At 39.6% G+C, this 20114-nt stretch overlaps 2 protein-coding genes across 6 annotated transcripts in view; both read right to left on the bottom strand.

Moving 5' to 3' along the window:
* The window catches only part of TFDP1 (transcription factor Dp-1), a 51399-nt gene extending 41879 nt beyond the window's left edge, over positions 1-9520 (bottom strand). For both annotated transcript variants that reach the window (XM_054973746.1, XM_054973747.1), the window contains exons 1-2: positions 9446-9520; positions 7340-7425 (exon numbers count right to left, since the gene is read on the bottom strand). In XM_054973746.1, coding sequence (XP_054829721.1) covers positions 7340-7351 — 12 coding nt within the window. In that variant the 5' untranslated portion in view covers positions 7352-7425; positions 9446-9520. The remainder of the gene's footprint in view (positions 1-7339; positions 7426-9445) is intronic.
* A 1472-nt stretch (positions 9521-10992) lies between these two features.
* TMCO3 (transmembrane and coiled-coil domains 3) overlaps positions 10993-20114 on the bottom strand; it is a 28659-nt gene continuing 19537 nt past the window's right edge. For all 4 annotated transcript variants that reach the window (XM_054975013.1, XM_054975010.1, XM_054975012.1 and 1 more), the window contains exons 10-13: positions 18811-18961; positions 15840-15919; positions 14423-14572; positions 10993-11910 (exon numbers count right to left, since the gene is read on the bottom strand). In XM_054975013.1, the coding sequence (XP_054830988.1) occupies positions 11797-11910; positions 14423-14572; positions 15840-15919; positions 18811-18961 (495 nt within the window). In that variant the 3' untranslated portion in view covers positions 10993-11796. The remainder of the gene's footprint in view (positions 11911-14422; positions 14573-15839; positions 15920-18810; positions 18962-20114) is intronic.

Below are 20114 nucleotides of genomic sequence, written 5' to 3'. Positions count from 1 at the left end.
CTTTCCACCTCTCCTTTTGTTCCTGGTTCCTGGGTGCCCACTGCCTGAGAGTTGGTAAAGTAGTCCATGTAAGATGGGTGACCCCTTTCCTAGGGATCGTCCCCAGTTCTATAGTTCTTCCAGTATCTGCACCTGCTTCCAGATGCAGGACTGGGTGGAAAGTAGAGTCTCCTGGTGCTGTTAATCCTGGGGTTGGCTCAAACAGCTGGAATCCGGTAGTCATTCTCCAGAGGTTACAGGTACAGGAGGAGGATTCTGTTCAAAAATGTCAGGCTATGGATGACAGGATACTGCAGACAGATCTCTGGCCCATTTGCAATAATACACCAGTACTTAAGTCAAATGGATTTTATTCAGAAATCAGTTCATTTCAATATACAGTTCCATAGGTCTACTTAGGAGTAATATAAACGTCTAAGCAGCTCAACTAGAGATTGACCAGAATGACGACACGAGAAAGAAACAGTTCTTTTATAGTTCACCCTTCTCCTCCCCATCCCAGTTATCAACAATGTTCTCTGTGAGAACATTTTACATATTTGTGCTATTACGCTTCGTTGCCAAGGAGAAAGACATATCGTAGTCTGAGAGGAAGCCCAAGGTCATAACAGTAGAGTCCAGTAGATAGCCACCTGTAAAGCTTGAGAAAGTTATAACACTAACAAAGAGCAAATCAAAGTTCATCAAAACTTTGTTTACAAATACTGACATCAAGCATCCAGCATTGAGTAGTAGAATCAAAACTGGCATGGATGGCTGGGCAGAGACATACATGACACACAGACTGGAGCAACTCTTCTTAAGATTTCACTGTCTATCATTTTAGAGTGCGGATAAAGGATTAAATTTTTCAAAGTTGACATATATATTACTGATTTCCTGTAATGAGAAACTAGTAGAATATGCAGAGGGTTGAACCCTCCCTTTTTAATGTGCAGGTAGTTTGTAAATTTTAGGGTTAAAAATGTATCTCCCTCCAAATACAACAGTATAGATCATTCTACCACCTCAGGATTTTATCATCTCATTTTACTGTACATATAAACAAGCCCTGAGGCCAGCTTGAAACATTTAGTGTTTCTGAACCTTACTTAAGTTTTTATTATTATCCTTTTAACTTAAAGAACAGCAGCAATGTATTCCTTTGCTTTTCTATACCATATCCAGAAGACCGTAAAACTTTATTTTTAAACGTGTCATATAGACAACAACTCTGGGTAGACTTATTTTTAGACATTTGGAAACCTTTTATGGATGATTATGTGCAGATTTCTCACTATTGTTGTCATATGTTTATTTCTATTATGTATGAGGTTTATTTATATTTTTTCTTTTCAAAGAAAAGAACAATAATTCAGTGGTCAGTCTATTATCAACTGTACTCACATGACTTTTTATAATTCAACTTAAAACTGGGAAACTGAGAAATAGAAATAAGTGAGATGACAAAAACAAAGTGATGTAAAATATGTAACCTGAACTACCAGACACATTTACTAGGCAAATGTATATTCCTCTTATGTGACCAAGAACCAAAATGGCTAGATACCATAACTGTGGCTTGGACCAGTTAGTTAGTTATGGAGTTGACTAAAGAAGAGGCAACCCTGGACTTGATCCAAAATGGAATTCAGAACCTGTGTGACATGTAACTAGCTAGCAGTAATGACTACAGTAATATTCACTTCAGCATTTATGAAATAGCAAGCTGCCAAAGAAGACCAACATGAACACATTTTATTTCAGGAGAAGATTCAGCAGGAGGCTGAAAACGATAGTCAAGTCTCATCAGGCTGCTTGGAAGATCTCTAAATACATGACAGCTCACCCTTAGAGTATAAACTACGTATCAGGAGAGGTGTCATCTAAATTCAATGGACATTAGTTAACTAGCAAGACCAAGGAAGCAATAAAAGAGAAGGCTTCTTTTAAAAAGTGAACAACTTGCCCAAATGAGTAAAACAGGAAAGGAACACAGACTCTGGCAAGACAGATGTAAGCTGCAAGGAAGGTGAAACAAGAATTTGAGGAATATATTGCTAAAAACATTAAGACAAACACTAAGACTTTTTTTAATATCAGAAGAAAGACAACTGAGCCATTTGCTGAAAAAGAAGTAAAAGGATTACTAAAGAAAGACAAGGACATTGCAGAGAAATGAATGAATTCTTTGCATCTGCCTTCTCTATGGAAGATGTGGGGCAGCACCCCATGTTAGAACCACTATATTCAGGGCCTGAAAAACTGAGTTGTGACAAGAGATGTTGTTCTAGGGTTAATTTTGGTAAGGTAAAGGTAGTCCCCTGTGCAAGCACCGAGACATTACTGACCCATGGGGGACATCGCATCACAATGTTTTCTTGGCAGACTTTTTACGGGGTGGTTTGCCATTGCCTTCCCCAGTCATCTACACTTTACCCCCAGGAAACTGGGTACTCATTTTACCGACCTCGGAAGGATGGAAGGCTGAGTCAACCTTGAGCCAGCGGAGCATTTTTGTAAGAGGGAATAAGGTTGTAGTTAATGCCTGTGAAACTTAAGCAGTTTTCACTGCTTTGTTCCTAATGCACTGTTCTATTGCATTATCTTTCAACTCTGCAAATCAGCTGTACTATATGTTTGCACTGAACATTATACTGTTTAGTGCATTATTCTCTCATTCGTGTAATCCAGTTATTATTCACTGTTGATCTTTAAGGGGTACTGTTCTTACTGTGTTTTTAATTATGTAATCCACCTTGAGTCCTGACGAGAAAGGAAGACTAAAAATGAAATAAACAACTTAAAAATGAGGAAGTTACCAAATCTAGATGGCATACACTAAGGACTCTTAAGGAACTCAAATGTGAAATTGTTGATCTGTTAATAATAATATGCAACTTGTCATTAAAATTGGCCTTCTATGGGAAGATAGAAAAGTAACAAACAAAATGATGAAAAAGCTATACACATAAGGGATCTTAGCCTGAGATACATTCCAAGTAAATTAGCAGCAATCAGTATTAGAAGTTATATAATTATTAGGGATACAAAGGAACAAGCCATACTGAGGAAAAAATCAGCACAGAATTCTTTAAGCCTGTTAATAACCACACAGATAAGAATTTATACACTTGGACTTCCAAAAAGCTATTGATAAAGTCTCTCATCAAAGGCACTCAAGTAAATGGAACAGAAACCGAGATAGAAGTAAATAGTACTCCTAATGGAGACAAATATATATGTAGGGTCCCATGGAGCATTGTTTTAGATTCCATACTGTTTTAATTTGTACATAAATGATCTGTAATGGGGAAAGGCAAAAAAATGGCCTCATATACAGACAAAACAAAACTATTCAAAAATCTAAAAATAAAACGGATTGAGAGGATCTCTTCTAATTGTACGAGAAAGCAACACTAAAATGTGTAAAGAGATACATGGCAATGGGGTAAAAAAGCCCTCCAACTTCCATACATTGATGGTGCTTGAACTGGAGGCAACTGGCTAGGAAAGATATCTTTGGCTCATGAAGAGAACAATAAAAAATACTGATTCAGTTTTGGGGCAACAGTGAAAGAGGCAAATTCTACAGAAGGGATTATTAATAATGTATAGATCCATGGTGCTGAATTTGGAATAATGTGTGTTGCCCGGTTGCTTCATCTCAACAGAGCTAGAACAAGTACAGTAGTAACAAATGTCATCGAGGAGTAAAGGCTAATGAGGCTGGGGTTTTTCCCAATTTAGAAAAAAAAATGGCTAAGGAGGGATGTCTATAAAATTATGCATGGGATAGAGAAAGTGAAAACTTTCTCCCTGTTACTAGAATTTTCTGACATGTGAAGTAGATGGACAGAAAACAAAAGGAAGCAGTACTTCACTCAGAGTATCTTGTTGAATTTAGTTCCACAGGATAGCGATGATCGCTTTTTGAGTTGGCTTTAAAAGGAGATTAAACAAATTTTTAGAGGATAGATCCATACGTGAATTTGGACTTCTATCATAATAAACAGTATACTCTGAGCAGCAATAATTAGGGGCAGCAGCAGGGGGAGGTTTTTGTCTCTGTGATTCTTCCAGGGCATCTGGTCTGTCACTGTGGGAAATAGGATGCCAGACTAGATGGACAGCTGGTCCAACCCAGTAGAGCTCTTCTTACATTCTTATATTTATGGCAGTACAAACCTTATTTGCAAACCACACAAACTTAAATCAGATGCAGATTTTGAAATATTGAATTAAGCAAAAACTAGAAACCTACATGACCGAATCCAAACTGCAGATTTAGCAGCATATGTATCCTTGGCACCCTAGTTTAAAATCCCCTAACCCTCCAAAACTTCCTCTCTTGGACCTTGTGAGGTTTTGCCCCCATCCTGCTTTCTCCTTGGCTCCTCAGCTCAGCCCCTTCAAATTCTCAGCCCACTACCTATGTTGATTCACTAACCACTATTTCTTGGTTGACTGCAGTAACTCCTACCTTCCTCTCAGGTGCAGAGCCCCTCCTACCTTTAAACCCTGTGTTTTCTTCATAGCCTTTCTTTCATTAGCCATAAAGACAGGCATCTGAACCACGTTCATCACCAGGGTATGTCCTCCTCTTACACCAGACTGCCATGCCAGTCTGCTCTTGAAAACCCAATCAGTTTCAAAGGAACTTATTATATGGCATTGCAGAAGGCTATGGATCAAAAACATCCAAAACCACATTCTCTGCATCAAGTTAATTAAGCAGTTTGCAGCCACATAAAACATATGAACTTTAAACGTAAAACACCATACATTAGAGAAGCTGACCCCCCCTTTTTTTACAAGAACAATATTATCAGGTTACGTAAACATATTTGAGTGAATTTCAATACAGAACATCATGTGTTTATTGGTGTTTCTTTCCAATTTTACAAGTCATTTCCTCAAGCCTTTTTGCTTCCTTTCCTGGAAGGCAAAAGAATTTTGTTTTTGACATTTCATCACTTAAAATGGGGTTGCCAATTCTAAATTCTAAAAACCAGCTTTATATTGTTTAGCAGTCAGGCAGCAATACATTTTGAAACCGACTTTTCTCTATTTTTATAAGAACATGTAATTCCATGGCACTAAACAGGACAAACAAAATTCAGTTTCTTTTTTTTTTAAAGGCCAAGTATTTATATCAGACTTCTAAATTTTTAAAAATTCTAGTTGCATTTACTTTTAAAATAACCTTAAACCATTTGAAAATGATTTAAAAGAAAATCTGAATTTAACACAAATATTTAGAACCTGCAAAAAAACCTCTTAAAATTGAAACATAACCATCTATGTTAAAGGCTCCATTTTGATATGGGGGCAGGGGCGGGATCCTACTAGAGTTTAATCACTAGAAATGGTACAATATTTCCTGGATTGTATTTCATATTGCAAAGTTATACTGGATCCATGACCAGCAAATGTCACAGGTGCCAGGATTCAGGAGATGCCATTTACTTGCCATTTCTTGAGAAACATCATTCTGCCCAATTATTTCCAACCCGTGTTTATATAAAGATCTGGACACTTACAGCAAGTTCTGTGTTCATTCACGTAGAACCAAGTCCCACTTTGCTTAAATGATTTTACTTCCAAATATATATGTATAGGATATATAGTACCTTAGCCTTCAACTATGTGATCTTTTTTAATATCTTTGCAACTATCAGAGAAAGCCACACAGAAATCTGGTTCTGGCCTGCCTGACTAAAGGTTCTGGATTATAATCCAAGGTTGTATAAAGGCTCTCATCATAAATCATATTTTAATGATTAAAGCAACTAATTAGTATATATGCTGAAGAACAACTAATTTCAAATGGAAAACTTGACTTAAATATTTTAAAATGGCCTTTTTTCTTAATAATATAAATCATAAGCACCACACAATTTGTGACCTGCCAAACTGAGCTGAGGCTATGACCTGTTCTAGATAAAGCAGCCTACCTCTTGCTGGAAAGAGTCTACAAAATCATGTACAATTCAAACCACAGTATAGGGCTGTGGATTGTGTTTGGCTTGGTGGGTTACAAGATGTTCAGCAGTACACTAAATAAATGTGATTGCCCACACTGATTATAATTATGGAGAAATGTATATGTTGCCACAATTGAGCAGATTTTTAAAGTTCTATTCAGGTGAACAAAAGTTTAAAAATTATGGCAATTGGGTTTTCTACTTTCATTTTAAAGATCACAACTTGGGTCCACAACAGAGTGAGAAAGTCAAATGAGTCTAAACAGCCATTTTACCTAAGACACAAAGACTTAACCAGACTAGTATTATGCATTCAACAGTTCAACACTATGGTGCTATTTCAATCAAGCCTGACAAAAAGTTCTAGGAAACTCTAAAGCTTGCTCATTGTTCTGTGGTATTTTGGTTGGTTCTGCTGATGATTTCAGAATTTTTTTATGGAGCAACACAGCTACCCGTAATCTATGTTGAGGCTGAAGGTGCAATTCTAGCACAACATGGTTAAGTTAATGGTAGGGGACACACTTTGAAACATATACACACCCTATCATTTTGAATCTGCAATACAATTAAAGATAATTTTCTGATCAAAAATCTTTAAAAATATGTAAACTTTTTTGTATTTAAGACACAGAAAAAGCAGCTTTGACTGCCTACAGCATGACTGAGCAAGCAACCAAGTAAGCAGCATAAAAAATTAAGTTATAGACACATGGCTGGTTGCACCTTGCCAAGTCAAACTTTTGAGGTATATAAATTCTTTTTAAATGTCTTATATGGAAACATACTCTGTCAAGTTATTAGTGTCACAACTGTATGAGGTAGAGAGCTAGCAAATAAGCATTGTAAGGGGTGGGACCTCCCTCAACTTTTGAAAACGTTATTTTCCTTAGAAATGAAAGAGCAGGCAAAAATCATTAGTTTGGAAGGGTCACTGGGCACCCAAACAAAGTGACTCTGTTTCATGATCTTACTATCCTAAAGTGCAACCAAAAACAATAGATCAGTGTTGCAACCCAAGCATTCTACTAGCATTTTAGCCTAACTTAATAAAGAACCAAAAGGTTGCTGTTGTAAACTGTCAAAGTATACCAATGCTGCACAAAGCAGATGTACTGTATATAGAGAACTCTACATGACAACCCAAAGGCTGTGTATTACATCAGCACAACAATACCCAATTAAGATACAGTAGCAGTCTCACAGAAATGTGCTGCTACAGTCATGCAGCACAGGATGAACCTGCTTCACTTATTACGGATGTTATATCAGTACAGTGTCCACTACCATTCAGTTACAGTTCCACACACCTATAGGACCAGAGCAAATGCCTAACTTTCATAAATGGTAATCTGTATCTGCTGTATACTTACATCTTTTGCCATGTTACCAAATCCAAGAAATCAATTCTTCACTTGTTGGAGCACCACAAAAGGAACGAGGAAAGTAGCAATATATTCTAAAAATAAGTTGAAGAGAACAATGAAGTTAATGAAAAGAAACATTTTAAAATTGAGTTTACTATTAAGGCACTTTTTAAGTTTCAACTGAAGGGCTGAAAAAACAAAACAGAGACCCAGATCAAATATAAAACTACCAAAGACTTGCAACAGCTTTCCCTAAAGTAAGAAAAGCACAATCTGGCCTCTTCCTTTTGAATCCCTAAAGAAGAAAGCCGGAATTGACAAGAACAGGATCATTGAAGGAGAAGGATACTTTGCAGCTATTATACACCAGGGCATAGAAAATGCTTCAAACATAAATACAAATACAACCCACTCTGCCTTGTGCAAGAGGAGGGGGGTTTGCCTGGGCCTGACCTGCGTTACAGCAACTAGGCCTCGGGGCCCGCCCCCCCTTAGCACACTGTCCCGAACCCTAAACAAAACACACACCACCTCTCCACGCAAGCAGGCCGAGGGGATGCATATGCGGCCGCAGCAAGAGAAGGAAAGGAGGTCGATCCACCGAGGCTTTGCAAGAAAAGCAGCAGACAGGCAAGCAGCATCCACGGTTCACGGAGCAACTCCCGCCAGCCCCCGCCTCCTGCACCTTCCCGCCCCCTCTCCCGGGCCTCAGAAGCCCGAGCAGAAGTCTAGCCCAGAAATAACTGACGTCTGAGAGGGAAAGATATGGGCCACCCATGCGCCAACCTCACCCTCATTCGCGTCTATCACCGGACCCGGGAATGGAGGCGGGGGGGACCCAGGAGAAGAAAGAAAGAAGGGGAAGAGGAAGAGGATCTCCCCTCACAGCAAACCGTCCCGCCTAAACGCTTCCCCGCCGCTGCCTCGTCCTCTCCCACCTGTCCCCGCCGCCCCCCAGCCGGCCAAGGCGCCTCAGTACCTGAGGAGGAGGCGGAGGAGGAGGAAGGGAGAGCCCACTCCATCCCCCACCACGCGCGCTCCCCAGCAATCCCCCACCCACAGCGCCGCTCCGCACGGGAAGGAGAGGGAGGCAGAGATGCCAACTGCACATGTGCAATGCGCGGCCCTCCTCGGAACCCCGTCGGGGGTGGGGAGGGAGAAGGGGGGTGTTGCTGGTCCTGCTCCACGCCCGCCCACCCGGCAAAAGTAGTTGCCTTTGGGAAAGAGGGGCTCTTCTTGCTCGGACTCCCTTAGCCGTTCTCCCCAAGAAGATCGCCTCCAAGAACTACGAAGGGGGGAAGAGAACATGCTTTAAAACATTTCTTCCCACAGCGCTCTTTGCTGTGCCCCCCCTTCCTCTGTTTTTTGCCCAGGCTCCAGGGGCTTCAAGGAAATATTGGGGGCGACGCTGAGGGAAAGAAGTGGCTGGGCGATTGGGGCTTTAAAAAACACCTCTAGTGAAGTCTCTTTCTCCCCCCACCCGTCTTTTGCTGTGTTACGGAGTGCAGCCCCCTCCCTCGGAGCGATTCCCCTCAAGCTCTGCCAGCCTTCCTGCAGAGTCAAGCTGTTACAGGACAGGGCTGCAAAGCTGAACCTTACTCAGGGATTCTTTAAAAAAAGAGCCAGTGAACTAAGGGGGTGCTTGGCCCCATGTCAAACTTGGGCTAGAATCAGACTCCCTCGGGAGTAAAAACCATCGAGGCAATGAAGCCCCCTTCCAGGGCTAAGGATAGGGCTGCAACCCCCTGCACTTGGATGGAACGAAAGCAGCCCCTCCGGCCCCGAATTCAGCCAGGCTCGCTTCCGCGTGCCTCCTGCATTAAGGTCGGGCTGCAGGACCGTTCTCCCCAAAGCGCCATCATCGCCTGCCCTTGCCAACGCTAGCCCAACCAAGGCTCTCCTTCCTGCCTGCCCCCTCTTGCTCACTCCTGGCTCGGCTGTCGATCCGCCGACCTCCCTCACACCTGTTCACAGTCCCTCCGCTGAGGGAGCACTAAAGGGGGTGGGGGGGGGCGCAACGCCTTCCGCTTACCCACCCCCTCCCCCCGCTACGATCCCGTAATTATCGGCTTTTCGGCGGTTGGCAGGAAGGAGAGAAAAATTGAAACTTACACTTTTGTGCGTCCCTCCGGCGTGACGCTGCGCGTTGACGTCACGAAGTGTAACGTGCCCCACATAGCCACACGCGGGGCGACTAGCGCTCCCTCCCCCTTCTCATCATCGCCAGAAAACGCGTTTCGGCCAGCCTATTGGAGGAGACGCGCATGCGCAAGGTTTTCGCGCCTTCGCGGCGGTACCACGCCTTCCTCCTCCCGGACTGCTGAGCGCGCGGGAATTTAGAGCGCGAGATCGCCCGGGCTGTTGCCAGCCTCGTTGGGTTTCAGAGCGGCTGTTATTGCTTTGCCTAGTGAGACTCAAGACTGTGGGGCGGGGGGTAACAGATGGCGAAGAGCCTTCTTTATACTGTAAGCATGCCCCCCTCCTATGGCTGACTGGGCGTGCATAACTTCCAACTGTCTAGCAGCAGCGTTGACCAACTATATAACTTCCAACTGTCTAGCAGAGGCGTTGACCAAATATACTAAGTCCTCCGCGAAGTTTTACAATTGATATGGCCAATGCAGCCCTATAGAGCCAAACTATTGATCGCAGTGGGTTTAAGCTGGAGTAGTGGTGTGTAGATGTAAATCTTGCCTGAACATACCAGCCTTAGAAATGCGAACGGTTTAGGACTGTAGAAGAGGCATGCCATGGCCAGCGAAGAAGATTCTATTTGTGTCGGAGAATACCACTTTTACGTAGGATGCAATAGAAACTTGCATGCTCAGTCAACGGTGAGTTGACATAAATTGGTCAGCAAGTTAGGATTCCCCGCCCCTCATCTGCCCTCTGAGACAGTACTGTTAGTAGTGAAATCACATTCGCTTGATTCAACAAGAATTCATTTGAGCCAAATAAAATTGTACAATCTCGCCTTTATCCATCTTCAGTGGATTTCTTTAGATAACCAAAATTATTAGCATGAATGTCTTAAAACAGTTTGCTTCACAGTTAAAAGACTTATTTCATTTGATGCTCCCTTTGTTTTTAATTGCTAGATTATACACATATATTTGAGAAGGTTAATTTACTATGTTTTTAAATTTGTTTGCCACCTAATTAGGCAAAAATCTAGGATACAAATGCTTTAAATAAATAAATGATAGCTTTCTTGCACAGTATGTGATATAAGGGAGAAGTATATGAAAGGAGTATAAATTTCAAAAACAAAAATTGGAAAACCACAAGTAGCCTTAACAATATCATACGAGAAAGACATGTTAAAGATTAAAAAAATACAAGCATCTGAAGTAATAATTCTCAGTATACTGAAGCAAAATTTTCTAAGAGTAAAGAAGGATTTTGGAAAAATTGTCAGGACTGTTCAGCAGAAAACTGATTTATTTACAAAACTGCTTCCATTAAAATGAATTTTAAAAGATTGCTTAGTCATTGGTCAAGAAGCTCAAAATCAATGTTAGCTATAAAGAGACTTTCATTTTTAATACTGAAAGTTTATAGATTTCACAAAACATTGCTCAAATTACGAATTTTTTTAATTGGCAAACAGCTGCTTGTAGCCAATGCGTTATTGCAAAAAGGAAAACAGAAGCCACTCATATTTACATATTCAGTTATAATTCAAAAGTATAATAGCTAAGCATTTATTATCATTCTTCTCTTTGAGGTTGTTTTTCTGAGTTATAAAGTTTTTGAAAACACTGAAGTTATTTCTTCTTGCTGTTAGCTGAATAGCCTATCTGGTGAAGAAACAAAACCTAAATATATGATCCCTGATTTTTTTTCAATTTCTATTGAGTTTTGGTCTCAAACAATTCACATAACACTGATTCTTGATAACAAATTTCAACAGGACTTTTCTAATCACAATAAATTATTTATCAATCAACAATTACAGTATGATCAAAGTTACAATAACTACAAGACAATGAAATGGAAACATCAGAGGAAATACTGTTCTGTAGGCATATGAATTTTAAATCCTTAAATAGATTTCATAATTTTCAACCTTACCTTTGAAATAAAAAAACAAACTTTATATGCCACAGAAAATACATGACTTGTGGCTTATACTAGACTAGTAAAATGTATTTCAGAGTTCTATAACAGTACCATGGGCACCATAAAATGTTAATTAAGTTCTCTTCAGCGAACACAATGTTCAAAAAAGGCACAGTAGTCAATGATTAGATTTATAGTTTTTAGAAAAATCCGATTTTGCATAAACAATGTAACACATATTCTTCCATATTATAAAAATAAGAATGTGTTATGGAAAATGTATTTTGTTTAATCAGTGTACAGCTTCTAAAAGAGGAACATGAAACAATTTCTTTTCTATCTAGAAAAATGGAATGGCTACAGAGACATGTCCTACATGAAAGCTTCTGTAATAAACATCTTCAAGAGCTTAATCGTCTTTCTGGTCTTGGTACACATTTCATAATTGCAGCTCTCCACAAGGCTGGTGCAAGCAACAGACTTAGAGTAGTTACACTCAATATAAGGAGGTAGACCTGAAAATTAATAATCAAAGGGGTTATAACTGCTTTAAATATTTAATTGTCTGTAGAAAATATATCTGGCAAAAAGTACTGTAATCATTTTACTGTAGTGTCCCAAAAATGAAACATATGAGCTTGCCTAAAACAAAATCTGTTAGCCCTTTCAGCTCTGTCTTGACTTTCCCAGTCTCAAGTTGAGAACTTTCTCAGTCTTCCTAAACTGAACGCCAGATTCTTGTAACTGAAGCTGCTACCAATTCTATCCTTGAGTGAAGTTTTTTTCCCAACTAACAATGATAATCTTGAATCAACATTTGGAAAATCTTGACAAAATTTGGGCTCCTGCTAGCTTTGAGTATTTTTGCTACAATATATTCAAAATCATCTCTGGAAACTTTTTTGGAACTAAGATAATAGAACCAAACAAGAGCTTGTAGGTCTCACATAAGAGTTCATGCTGTTTGCTTCTATTCCCAATACAGTAGTGGAACGAATAAACTTTTGAAAATCAAGTGATAGATAATCAACAGGTGTCATTTGAAATCTCATTTCATGTACAAGCACTTGTACTCCTTGGTCCTTAAAGTTCAAGTCCTTTATTTTATCTGTTCAGAAGTTTTCATCTATATATCTAATTCTGAACCAGAATGTGGATCAAAAAAGTCTGTACAACAGAGACAGCTACAGAAAGAAACAATACTTTGATAAATCAAGTGGAAAACTCAGTTTTGCAGAAAAATCTTAACCAATAAAGGAGGGGATAAAACAAGATAAAATGTTTTAAAATGCAGAGTTATTGCAATATTCCCTCACAAGATCCCAGCAGCCATTTTAGATTGTCTAGACAATAGCCTACAAGTTTGTAGTTGCCTGGGTAATTCCAAATGGATGCTGCAGATACTGAAATGTTAGGTGAGCAAGAGAGAGAGAAAGAATTGGGGGGGGGGGGAGAAGAGCTGGAAGGAAGAAAGCAGGGAAAGGCAAGCAGCTGCATGGGCTGCAAAGGGGAGGGAGGGAGGTAAGGAAAGCATCAATAACATAAGAAAGAGGTCCAGCTGTGTCTGTTAGAATTAAACTGTCTAGCCCATGGCTGTCCACCCACTGGTGATATTATAGGACATTAAGAAAAGCAGCCAAGCATCTAAATATGGCTCATCTCACCACAGACTGGATCATATACCGACATCAAGAATTAGAAAGCTAAAGAGCTTTTAATGTAGAGAACAAAAATATAACTTTCATACCAACAGAACATTTGCTATCAGATTTGAAATCAACAAGTGTTATTTCATTCAAATGTTCTAAAATTGTTCATCTAATTTCCACATAAATGTTATTAAAAGCCCATGGTTAATCTCTGCATGAAAGGATGAAAGGGAATACAGGAACTTGACAATTAACAAGGTTTGTGCCAATCAAGAACAAAATATGACTCTAAGAGCTCACCAGACAGCTGCTAAACCCTGAATTGCCCAACGCCAGAAATATTATGCTGTCTCTAATTCTACAATGGGAACAGATTCGCCAATGCAGCCAAAGATGCTGTGATCCAGCACCCCAACTACACCCTCAGTACCACATGACATACACAGGCAAAGTTGCTATATGTAGTGTAAGTGGGCACTAATTCATCATCGCACAGTATTTGAACTGTCAGAACTGTCCTTGCGCAAGAGCTTAGAATTTATAGTACATAGCCAAAACCAAGGGGCAATGCCAAACTAATTTTATAGCGAGGTGCATGCATTAGGTTTAATTTCATCTTTATACAGCAAATAATTTTTATTAATATACAGCTAGGATTACAAGAAAAGAGTTGAGGATAATGTAGTAATGGATTGAGAAGGGTTGCCACAAGCCTGGATAAAAATCTCCTATGTCTTTAATAGAGCTTAATGTGTAGAAATGGCCAACTGAATCTTCACAGCATGAAGGTAAACAACATCACATGAATAATAACATCCCATTAAGTCTCTGTTAATGTGACAGGGCATTTGCTCTCCATGCAGTTAGCAATTGTAGGAGGTATAAAGGTGAAAGTACAGAACAGCTTTTAGATTACATAGATATTATAAGTAGAAATTATACGAGTGCATATAATTTTCACATTAAAAATAAATAGCAGTGAAAGGTAATGAGTTAAACCAAGTGGAGCAGTGAGCGAAGGAGGAGCTATTTAATCCCTTCTCCATACAATTTCCAAATTATTCCTCACCCCACCCCAAAATACACACACACACACACACGTATATATATGTGTATGTGTATATATATGTGTGTATATATATAGAATCCCAGTCTTTTGCAAGTGAAAAAGCAGCTTACAGAGCTAAAAGTAGCTGAAGGGGGAAAAAAGAGTTAATATGTTTCTCTTCCCCTCCACTTTTGTGTTTTGCTAAAGCTTGCTACTAGGAGGAAGGTTGAAGTCTCAGAAATTACACACATGTATTTAACAATTTTAGCACAAATATTTTATTGTATTCTTTATAATGTGAAAAACAATCCCTATAATGTCAAAGCTCACCTCTCGAGAAATTATCCCTGCTCTGCGTGCTCTACTTCCCAAGACAAAGGAAAACTCACTGACTTGAGCCAAACCTGCAGATACAATCCATTTGATGTACTGGCTGCTCTTTGGAAGAATCAGAGAAAGGACAAGGACTGCCAGGAAAAACTTTGAGAAAAAAGTTTGTTTTTAAAGATACAATAGAAAAACATAGGCAAGTTAACTTTTTTTTTAAAGCACAAGGTATCACATCACCCAATCGTTAACCAAAAACCTTATATTGTTATTTCTCACTGCTGCAACAAACCAGAGATTTCTAGATTAAGCCAAGACAAGAAGTACAATTTGGTGTGTATGGCACAGAGTATTATAACATACATTTTAGTTTTGTGAGACATGTATTTCATTTATAATGTTTCTCTACGTTTTCTAGCAACACAATCTGGCAAAAATGCATGTGTTTATGTGAAATAAGGGAAAAAGCCAACTGACTCCTGCTGTAACCCTTCCACCATTACTGGTTGCATTTCTGATGAGGTTAAAGATGGCTTATCTTTGTAAATTTGAGAAAGGACAAAATATTTTAATCCGAAGAGTACAGTTTCACTCCATCACCACAAACAAGAAATATGTGATACATACCGATCCAGTTAACCTGCATTCACTCCAACAGTGCAATCAGCAGCCTGTACCATCAGTACTACAATAAAATCCTATAGCTGGCAATCAAGAAACCCTCTATCCCCGTGCATTTTTTTATATTTAAAAAGCAGATAACTAGTTTACCCCCACAGTCTTACCCCCAGCACTATTTAAGCAATCCATACACAGAGAGCAACTTCCAACATAATGATACATATGATGTCACAACTTGAGCACTGTATTATGGTCAATTCCCAATTAAAAAGCACCCATGCTATCCTTAAACAACAGAATGGCCTATTATAGAATTGGCTAATATCAAATATCCATCTCTAGGACTGACAGTGTTGCCAACTGGCATTGAGAAAAACATCCTGTTTCTTTAACAGAGGCTTAATGTATGGAAATGGACCTCTGAAGGTTTGGCATGGAAGTAAACAACATGCCATTAAGCCTCTATGAAAAGGACAGGTTGTTTTTTCTTCCCAGGAGGCTGGCAATCCTAAGGACTGTTTAAGTAGCTCAATGTATGCATTACAGCATCTGAGAAGAGACCAACAGAAGTGATTGGAGGTACTATTTCCACAGTTCAGGGAAACCAATAAGCCTTAGCCACTCTTGTTAATTGTGGATTGCAAAGAGATTTTCAGATAGGCCTGGATTCATTTCTCTTCACTAGAGGCACAAGTACTTCCCTGTGGAAAATTTTTTAAATGGCCAGATCGACACATAACATAATACATCAATTTCACAGTTAATATTTAGTTGTATTATAAGATGTTTAAAAATATACCTTCATTATTACAACTGAAAGTGTAAGGAACAGTAGGACTGTGAGTTCGTATATTACAAATGTAGGGAAAACATGAAGACCTGTAAGAGAAGGGGAAAAAAATACTGGCAGCCAGTTTACTTACTCTTTGTTAAATAAAAGCCTAGCATGTCAAATGATTTTTTGATTATTTCATTTTGCTACATAATTAAGAAGCTTGTTTGTTTACTTCATACTCTGCCTTTATTTCTACTGGGGACCCAAAGCAGCTTACATCATACTCCTTTCCTCCATTTGATAATCTTCACACCAAACCTGAGAGGTAAGTTAGGCTAAGACCTACTAGCAGGGGAGGAGGTAGTAAGACACCTGTGCTGGGAGCATGATGGCTCCTGTCTCCAACCCCCAACCCACCCCCTTCTTCCAGCTATCATTCTGTAGCAGGGCTTCTGTCCATGGACAGAGAACTGTCATGATAACTGAAACACTGGGATGAATTCTTGAGTAGAGATGATTTGCCACACCCTCGATTTTCAAGTTTATCTATTTTAATATAGACAGCTACATATTATTTCCTGCGAATGAAGTGTTATATCATTCAAATGTGGGCCAAGGATAATTGATTTTGTCTAGTTACTATGACACAGTTGCAGCCCAATCCTTTTTACATGATTACTACTGGGTTCGACTAGGCTTATTCCCAGGTAAGCAAACAAGGAGCTGCAGGCTGGCATGTATGTGGCAAGGAGACACCAGCAGAGGCCTGATCCACTGGGCCAAAGGTAGCAGCTACTTGAAAACAGGGCAGATCGCCACCTGGGATGGCAGCACCATGACACCCCAATAGGAATGGGGGTGAACCATCTATAGGAGAACCTGCCCCACATCAATCAGACGCCGAGGACAGTATTGGGGGCAGGGGTTTCTTCAGCTGAAGCTGGCAGGCAGCAATGAGCTCTGGCCAGCCCTGTGCCAGCTCAAACTAAGACAGGAACAGGGCTCAAAAACAGGAGGTGTGGAACTTGGCCTGACCAGCATGAACAGAATCCCAGGGATAAAAATCAAAGATACCAGGAAGAATAAGAAATGGAGAGGAAAGCAAGATGGCTGCCAGAAGCCTGAGAAGAAACAGGTAAAGAAGGAGAAACAAAATGGAATGGAAGGAGAAGCTGCATTGGCCCAGAGCAGAGTAAGAGGACTGGACCTGGTCAGATCTGGGGGAAATCTTCACACGGCAAGAGCACAGCTCAGATCCTAAGGCTTTAAAGGGATTGGACTGGGTGGGTGAAGGAAATCATGCTCTTATAGAAACTAGTTTGGATCTCTTTAGTGGCAATAAAAAGACTTGATAAATACTTCCTAGGTGATAATGGGATAGATTCCAAGTAATGCTTGTACAGCAGAGCTTTCCTAGTTCTTACTACAGCCTGCTGTGTGCCCTAAAAATCTTGCCACTGTGGACCCTTGGAAACAGTGTAAGGTGCCTGCTGATGAAAGGAGGAGGGGAAATAAGCCAAAATTGAGTGCAGGGAGAAAGAAGCCTTAGGATTCAACTCACTCTATACATATTGCAAACTTAGGGAGGTTTGTTTTTTCCTTTCAGGCTGTGCTCAAGACTAGGCCATCTTGTGAATGGCAGGACCAAAACAGCTGATCAACTCAGGCTCATTTCCACTAAAAAAGCATAAGCAGAATCCTATATATCACAAGATCCTACACACACGGACCTTGTGAGTGGTCCAGATACAAGATTTTTCTAATTTTTTCTTTGCATAGGTGACCGTTATGTCATACTGTGAATTGTTTTAAAAACTTGTCCGTGTTTCAAAATGTTATGGAGCAAAAGAGACCTGCTATTTAGGGACGGGGAACTTAAAAACCCATGTGGACACATACAACTAGTCTTCTAATTATAGAGGTGCTTGTTATTTATTATTCTTCAATTAACATGATGAAAGGTTACACCACATTTTCTACAGGCTCTAAAATTTGAATCCATTAGTTTATAAATAACTAGCCTTCAAGTTGCCCCTGTTCCTGATTGTCTCTTGATGCCCAAGAGCAAAATTTCAATGGGTGGCATCAGGCGAGGGGACAGCTGGGAAATCCCAATCCACAGTAATGCTTGTACAGCAGAGCTTTCCTGGCTCCCACTACATTATAACTGGTTACATTTCCACCCAAATCCAAGTATTTTAAACTTAAATCCTCTTGTTCCAAAAATCTATTTCCAAATGTGTTTGGAAATAGATGTGTTTATAATTGCAGCTTTAGAGGGCCTGCAACTAAAACAATAGCCAATTCAATACAATATAGGAAATAGCCTCCTGATTCAGTTCATGTGTGCGCTTTTCCTCAAAGCATTTACTCTTTCCCCCCAGGTTTTTGTTTTTCACTCCATTACCTACTTTACTCCCATTCTTCAACCTCCCTGCCTTCTTCAGCCTCATACCCCTTTAGCTCCCCTACCTTCTATGGCCTCTCTTCATACCCCTCCATCTACCTCATAGAACTACTCCTGTCTATAGGACCTGTGTGATATTTTAATTCCAGCCAAACTGGCAGCATTCTGTTCTCTCTGAAAAGCAGAAGATTCTGTCAGGGAGCTGAAGAGCTATTTGGACTCGCAAAAGGAGCTTGTTTAGTCTAGCAAAATTTCTACACTCTTTTTTTTTTAACAGCTTCTCCCCAAGCATATCACAAACTGATTTTGAATATCCATTTCAAAATCAATTTGCCACTGGTCAAGGGGGCTCCAGTTCAATATACATAATGGCCCTACTGCTGTTCTTTGTTCCCTGAGCAACCAAAATGTCCAAACATTTTGTACCATCACACCACCCGAGTCAGCTGCTTCCAAGGTGCTCTGCTTCATCAGCACAGTACAATATGAATTACAGCTAGATCTTACATAATATACACTTTTCAGTTTCTTTGCCTGGTAAACCTAGTGAAATTAAATTTCATTTGTATGCATTACTGTAAGAGTTACCTATTGATGCAAAGAATATGATGGCAAGGAAGTCACGTATTGGTTCAATACAGGACATGATCTCTTCGGTAACCATGTGACCCTGAGAAGAAATAAGTGCTCCTGCTAGAAAACATCCAAGTTCCATTGAAACATCTAATAATTCTGTAACCTGTTTGGAGAGGGAAAAGTAAGAGATGAGAATTTTCTGAATGATAATTTACTTACATTAAATCCTTGCATGAAAATGCAAAGTTTTACATCTTACAAACAGTATTGAAACTGAGATTTGAGTCTAGTAGCATCTTAAAGACCAACTAGATTTCTAGGGTGCAAGCTTTCAAGAGTCAGAGCTTCCTTCATCAGTACAGAGATCCCAAGCGTCCAGCTCACTACAAAAAGTTGTTGTCTCTTCAGAGACATTTAATCATTTTGTTCTGGTCAGTTCATCACCTGCTGAGAGTGGCTCATTCCCACTCTGAATAAATTATTCAGTCATTTGACTGGATCTTGTTTTCATTCATTCATGGCATGATAACATAACACCCCTTGTTTCACAATACTTCCTCCCACTTCTCACCCTTTTCATCTTTGTAGCCATGTACATATTTCTGACCATGGTGGTTAACGCTTCATGCATCTGCAATGTGGGCTCTGGTTCCCAAAAAAACTGGTGCCATAATGTCTTTGAAGTGCCACAAAAAAACTCTGCTATTTAGTCTTTGTAACAGACTAACAAAGAAATAAAGCATACTTCATTTAATATAAAAAGTTGTTTTCTCATTAGCGTTTCAGTCATTAAAATGTAATAACGAATGCAAATGCAATATATGGACATGAAATAATACAATTCTTCTAAGACTTCTAAAAATTCTCATCACTTTATAAATTATAAAATGGCTTATGTTGCAACTGCAGTTACCAACAGGCCTGAAGAAAAACATCCTGTTGCTTTAAGAGAGGCTTATCATATAGAAATGAGCACCTGAAACTTCCCTGGCATGGAGGTAAATAACATGCCATTAAATCTCTATTAAAGGCTTTTAATACTTTTTTTTTTCTCCAGGCTGTTGACAGCCCTAGTTCCAACAATAAGACACAAACCTTGATTCTGAACACACTTATATAAAAATAAAACCCATTGACTTTCAAACTCAGCATTCTATCTATTATGTTTTGCTAGCTGTCCCTGTGAACACAAAGAAAACTGATTCCATGTAAATGTGTTTTGGACAGAGATGTAAGGCTCTAACTGGGAAGTATTCATTCACAGACAAGGTCTCTCTCAAATCAGTTTTTTATCTGCATATCATTCTTAAATTTGC

This window comes from Eublepharis macularius, chromosome 3 (assembly GCF_028583425.1).
Source record: "Eublepharis macularius isolate TG4126 chromosome 3, MPM_Emac_v1.0, whole genome shotgun sequence".
Lineage (NCBI taxonomy): Eukaryota > Metazoa > Chordata > Lepidosauria > Squamata > Eublepharidae > Eublepharis > Eublepharis macularius.
The sequence above is the reverse complement of the archived record's forward strand: the minus strand, read 5'-3'. Positions and strand labels throughout refer to the sequence as shown.